This window comes from Nicotiana tomentosiformis, chromosome 2 (genome assembly GCF_000390325.3).
Source record: "Nicotiana tomentosiformis chromosome 2, ASM39032v3, whole genome shotgun sequence".
Classification (NCBI taxonomy): domain Eukaryota; kingdom Viridiplantae; phylum Streptophyta; class Magnoliopsida; order Solanales; family Solanaceae; genus Nicotiana; species Nicotiana tomentosiformis.
Window position 1 is genome coordinate 42,008,398 of NC_090813.1, and position 5,525 is coordinate 42,013,922.

The 5,525-nt window shown below is 43.3% G+C and overlaps 1 protein-coding gene across 1 annotated transcript; it reads right to left on the bottom strand.

Annotated features, from left to right (window-relative positions):
- Positions 1–1,836: 1,836 nt before the first annotated feature.
- LOC138904676 (cilia- and flagella-associated protein 58-like) lies at positions 1,837–3,497 on the bottom strand. Its single transcript, XM_070193182.1, has 4 exons — positions 3,380–3,497; positions 2,606–3,303; positions 1,961–2,530; positions 1,837–1,857 (listed from the first exon to the last, which is right to left on the bottom strand). Exons 1-4 carry the CDS (start codon positions 3,495–3,497, stop codon positions 1,837–1,839), a joined length of 1,407 nt encoding a protein of 468 aa, XP_070049283.1.
- Positions 3,498–5,525: the final 2,028 nt, after the last annotated feature.

The window sequence follows — 5,525 nt, forward strand, 5'->3', positions numbered from 1 at the left end:
TTCTCAAAATTGTCGGAAAAGGATCCTACAAACTCGGTGTAATAAATGGTAAACAACTACCAAGCAATTAGAACGTGTCACACCTAAAATGATACTACTGTTAAAGTATGACCCTCCTATGTTCATTTATTTCTCTAAATTAACCCTTGCAGGTGTTCGATCAGAAACAGGGATGGGTTATTCAACTCGAAGCCTTTAGGCCTTAAAGCACGCATTGCACTCTTTTTCCCTTATACCGGTTTTGTCCCAAATGGGTTTTTCGGCAAGGTTTTTAATGAGGTAACCATTGATCGTGCTAACTTAGAACAATTCAATAGTATCCGGGGCCTCTTTACAATCAACCTCGAATACTGGGGGGAATTACCCTCGAATATATCAAGTTTGATTATCAAGTTCGAAGCAAGAAAGTTACTTCATGACAACAGGGTATCGATAGGAAATATTGTAAGAGACAAATGGTCAAAACAAACCATGCTCATGTAGTTTGCTCGAACCCTGGTACAGAACAAAAACATATGTATAATAACATAAATAGAATTGTTTACTGATATCTCATATCTCAGAATCGATCCTCTATTTTGTGATCTATTATGACAATATTACCCCATAATTCGGGGACCACCAACTGAAAAATCTACGAGATCAAGTCCCACTAAGCCTACGGGCTACATCACTTCGAGTTCGAGCAATCACTCACTCGACTACTAAGCTTACGGGCTACTCTTATTTCGAGTTCGAGCAATCACTCACTCGACCACTAAGCCTACGGGCTGCATCACTTCGAGTTCGAGCAATCACTCACTCGACTACTAAGCCTATGTGCTACTCTTATTTCGAGTTCGAGCAATCACTCACTCGACCACTAAGCCTACGGGCTACATCACTTCGAGTTCGAGCAATCACTCACTCGCCGATTAAGCCTAAGGACTATGTCATTTTGAGTTCGAGCAATCACTCACTTGACCACTAAGCCTATGGGCTACATCACTTTGAGTTCGAGAAATCACTCACTCGACTACTAAGCCTACAAGCTACTCTTTTTTAGAGTTAGAGCAATCACTCACTCGACTACTAAGCCTACGGGCTACTCTTATTTCGAGTTCGAACAATCACTCACTCGACCATTAAGCCTACGGGCTACATCACTTCGAGTTCGAGCAATCACTCACTCGACCATTAAGCCTAAGGGCTATGTCATTTCGAGTTCGAGCAATCACTCACTCGAACACTAAGCCTAGGGGCTACATCACTTCGAGTTCGAGCAATCACTCACTCGACTACTAAGCCTACGGGCTACTCTTATTTCGAGTTCGAGCAATCACTCACTTGACTACTAAGCCTACATGCTACTCTTATTTCGAGTTCGAGCAATCACTCACTTGACCATTAAGCCTGAGGGCTATGTCATTTCGAGTTCGAGCAAGCACTCACTCGACCATTAAGCCTAAGGGCTATGTCATTTTGAGTTCGAGCAATCACTCACTCGACTACTAAGCCTAAGGGCTAATATTATTTCGAGTTCGAGCAATCACTCACTCGATTATTAAAAGCCTACGGGCTACGTTACTTCAAGTTCGAGCAATCACTCACTCAACTACTAATCCTAAGAGCCTACAGACTACATTACTTCGAGTTCAAGCAATCACTCACTCAGATATAAAGGCTTCAAGATCCGGCTTTGACCAAATTGCCTAAAGCCTCGAACTTATGAAAACTTTCATAAGGCATAAATGAAACAGAGTTTTTATAAGGCATGACTGAAACAAAGTTTTCACAAAGCAGAATATGAAACAAAGAGAAATCGGGAAAGAAAAAGATCTTCATATATATGAGTATTTACAAGGTCCAATCAGGAACCTACACAAAAAAGATCAAAAACAAAAAACCCTAAGGTTCCTGATTATCTCCGGGAGCAGTATGCTTGAGTTTGAGCGGTCTCAGCTGTCTTTCTCGCTTGTACTTGAGCGGCTTCGGCATCAGCCCGATAGATAGCCACGAATGCATCCACCTCGGCTTTTGCTTTTTCAGCTTCAGATTTGGCCTTGGCAAGTTTGGAAGTCAATCGAGCTTCAAGCTCCTCTATTTTTCTTGCTTGAACCGTGCTCCTCTCCTTCATGCCTTGAAGTTGACCTTCGGCTAATGATAATTGGGCTCGAACAACCTCTTTCTCTGCATCAAGGTGATCCATACCTTCATTCCACCCCAAGGTCTCCACCTTTATTATATCAACCTCCTCACGAAGCTGCCCGATCATCTCGAGCTTCTGCTGCAGCTGTGAGTTTGAAATATTAGCCTTTGATCCTGGATCGAGCCCATGAAGTTTTAAAATTTTCATTACCTGTTCGGTCAGATCGGTCTGATCTTGGTGAGCCTTGGTCAACTCGGCTTGGAGGTCCTTGATCTCCTCTTCTATTTTCTCACAACGAAGTCTGAGTGCATTTCTCTCTTCCGTGAGCCTTCGAAGGTTGGCCTCGTACCGACTAAGCTCGGCTAGGGACCGAGAACATGCTTCTCGATAAAGTGCTGAGGCCTACGCAAAAAGAAAAGAAGTTAGAAGAGGAAAATAAACACAGAGATAATACTAACTAAGAGAGTTAAGGCTTACCATATTCAGAGCTCGCTGCACTCCGTTAAAAAGGCCCGATGCCTCACCCGATTCCTTCCTCGAGACTTCCAAATCGCTCAAGCCGGTAACATCTTCGACCCCAGTAAAATAATCATGAAAGGGGTCCTCCCTTCCGTGGCCTCCTTCGACAGAAGGGGTCCTCAAGACCCGAGCCTCTCGAATCATTTCCTCGGAAAACGAGGGGAGCAACAGGAAACCTCTAATTTCTATTGCCCCAAGTGAATCACTTGGGGTGTTCTCTCCATCTCGGGGGCCCTCAAGAACTGCCCCCATAGCCGTACCCACCATTGGCTCGTTATGGTGGGAGGTAGCCTCGATCCTCGATGACTCGGGGACTTCGACAAACTCTCTTCCTGAGACTCCCTCATCGCAAAATAGAATCTTTGCGGCCTTCATCGATTCAGTAGTCTTTGGAGCCTCGACACTCATTTTCACTCGGGACATCAGCCTGGAGTCATCATCTTTTTCTTCTTCATATACATCCCTTAGGCGCCGAACTAATTCTTCTGTCAGAGGGATGGTATTCTTTTTCGGCTTACGAGCTGTCCTCGTATTAAGTTCTAGAGCCTCGGAGGTAGAGGCCTTTTTCCTCTTATTGTCCTTCACCGGTTTTGGAACCAGGGCCAAAGTTTCTTCCTCGCCAGACGGGGGCCTCATAACCGCATCCTTGCCCAGGCCTACACACAAGAAAATTAGTTAAGTATAGGAAAGTCATTTTGTTCGAATCATCGAAGACATGGGGAAAAGACTTACCATGATTTTTAGCCTCCCATCGGCCTTTTGATAAGTCGCGCCACAAGCGCTTGGCATATTTGGAGGTCAAAGCCAGGTACCGTACCCAGCTCTTAAGGTTAGGAATAACACCGGTCATCCACGCAACCGCTACATCACAGAAAATGATATCGCTGAGAAAGAAACAAAGGAACAAAATAATAGGGGCCAACAATAGAAATTATACTTACGCTTCATGTTCCATTCCTCGGGAAATGGCTTCTTCTCGGTCGGGATTAGGTCCGAAGTCTTCACTCGAATGAACCTGCCCATCCAGCCCCGGTCCTTGTCCTCGTCTATGCTCGAGAACATCACTTTGGTAGCCCGGTGTTGGAGTTTTATTAACCCACCTCGATAGAGGCGATGACTGTACAACCTAATAAGGTGGTCGAGGGTGAAAGGCATCCCCTCGACTTTGTTCACGAAGAAGCGGATCAAAATAATGATCCGCCAAAAAGGACGGATTTGGCCTAAAGTTACTTGGTATTGGCGGCAAAAGTCGATGACAACAGGGTTTAGGGGGCCCACAGAGAAAGGGTAAGTGTACACACTTAGAAACCCTTTCACATGAATAGCAATATCCTCTTCGGGAGCCGGGATTATCACGTCTATGTCCTCTCAGTTGCAATCTTTCCTTAACTGTTTAAGATGGACCTCAGTTATCGAGTATATATATCTCGATACTGGCTCGCATCGACCGGGGACCGACGAGGCTTTGTCGATCTTAAAATCGAAGGTAAGAACACACCCCCCCGGGAAAACACTCCTTAGGTCGTGGCTCCACCGGTGTTTTGTTGCCGGTGGGCCGCAAAGAAGAAACTTTTTCTTTTTGAGGAACGGTTTTGATGTTTTCACCATTAGAATCTGAAGATTGAAGATAGAGGAAGATAATAAGATTTGGTGTTCTAAAAGATGGATTTTGCAGTGAAAACCACAAATTCACGGATGAAAAACTCAGAAGATGCAAAAGGGAATTTAGAAGATTTGGAGATGTAAAAATAAAAAATGGTAAAAAGAGAGGCTATTTATAGGGTTGGCAACGACGGTTCAGTGTCAACAATGGCCGACCATCGTCTAACACGCATTTAATGCCTTGGTAAACTAAACCGACGGGACATCTATCACGTGCATCATGGTTGGGCTCGATTCAAATGTCAGTTTCTGTCGAGTTATATCGCTTGAAAATTATGTCGTTTCTCGCCATATTCTTCACGAGAAACGAGGGGATTATCTGTATACGGTCAAAACCGATTTCGACCCTCATATGTTTAGTCAAGGTTAGAACATAATGGACCAAAGGTCATCTTCATAATATTAGGTATGAGATCCGAAGCCAGGTTACCGAGCTATAAATTTTGGGACTGATCGAATACCGAACTCGAAGTCATTACCGAGCTCGAATCCAAAATCGAGCTATGATGCGAAGCAGCGTCTTCGAGCTTGAGAGCCAAAGACCGACTAATAACGAGACCAAGTCAATAACGGGCCCCGAGTCAATATCGAGCCTGAGTCAATATCGGGCTCTAAGTCTGAAAACCAACCAATACCGAGTCCGATCAAGATCGAGCTAAGGGACAAGAGCCGTTACAGTCGCACTAAGGAGAGAGAATCTCGGCGGGAATTAGGGAAAAACTATTCTATCTTGGGATCCCCACTATGTATTTTTAATTATATCTAAAGTAGGATTCTTCCACTATAAGAGGGGTAACTACTATTTCTGTAAGGGGGGAACATGAAGGCATAGATACACTCTTATATTCAGAAATCACTATTGACAGAGATATACAGTACAAATTATCTTCTTATAAGCTTTTTACATTAATTTACCTTGCTAATTCATAAAATCGCTTTCTAGTTCAATATTGGTTCATATTTCATTTTTTAGCAGTCAATATTCGATATATTTCTATTTACTTTTCTGATTTGTGCCAAGTTATATTACGTACCCTTAGAACTACGTATAAATTCAACTCTAACCATTTTTCGGGTAAACAAGAATATATTTTGCCACTTTCTAAGGTAGACATCAATTAGTCCAGTAGAACAATCAAGATATTGACGGCTTAATTAACAGGCTCAAACAAATGAGGTGATAGATAAATTTCATTTCTTTACAAAAGAGCAGCAC

What these genes read in the sequence shown, in the direction of transcription:
- LOC138904676 (XM_070193182.1), bottom strand. Translation starts at nt 3,497, where the DNA reads ATGACCGGTGTTATTCCTAACCTTAAGAGCTGGGTACGGTACCTGGCT. An exon ending in ATGGGAGGCTAAAAATCATG is followed by an intron (nt 3,304 to 3,379) that starts GTAAGTCTTTTC and finishes TCTTGTGTGTAG; the next exon opens with GCCTGGGCAAGGATGCGGTT. An exon ending in CTGATGCCGAAGCCGCTCAA is followed by an intron (nt 1,858 to 1,960) that starts GTACAAGCGAGA and finishes TTTTTTGTGTAG; the next exon opens with GTTCCTGATTGGACCTTGTA.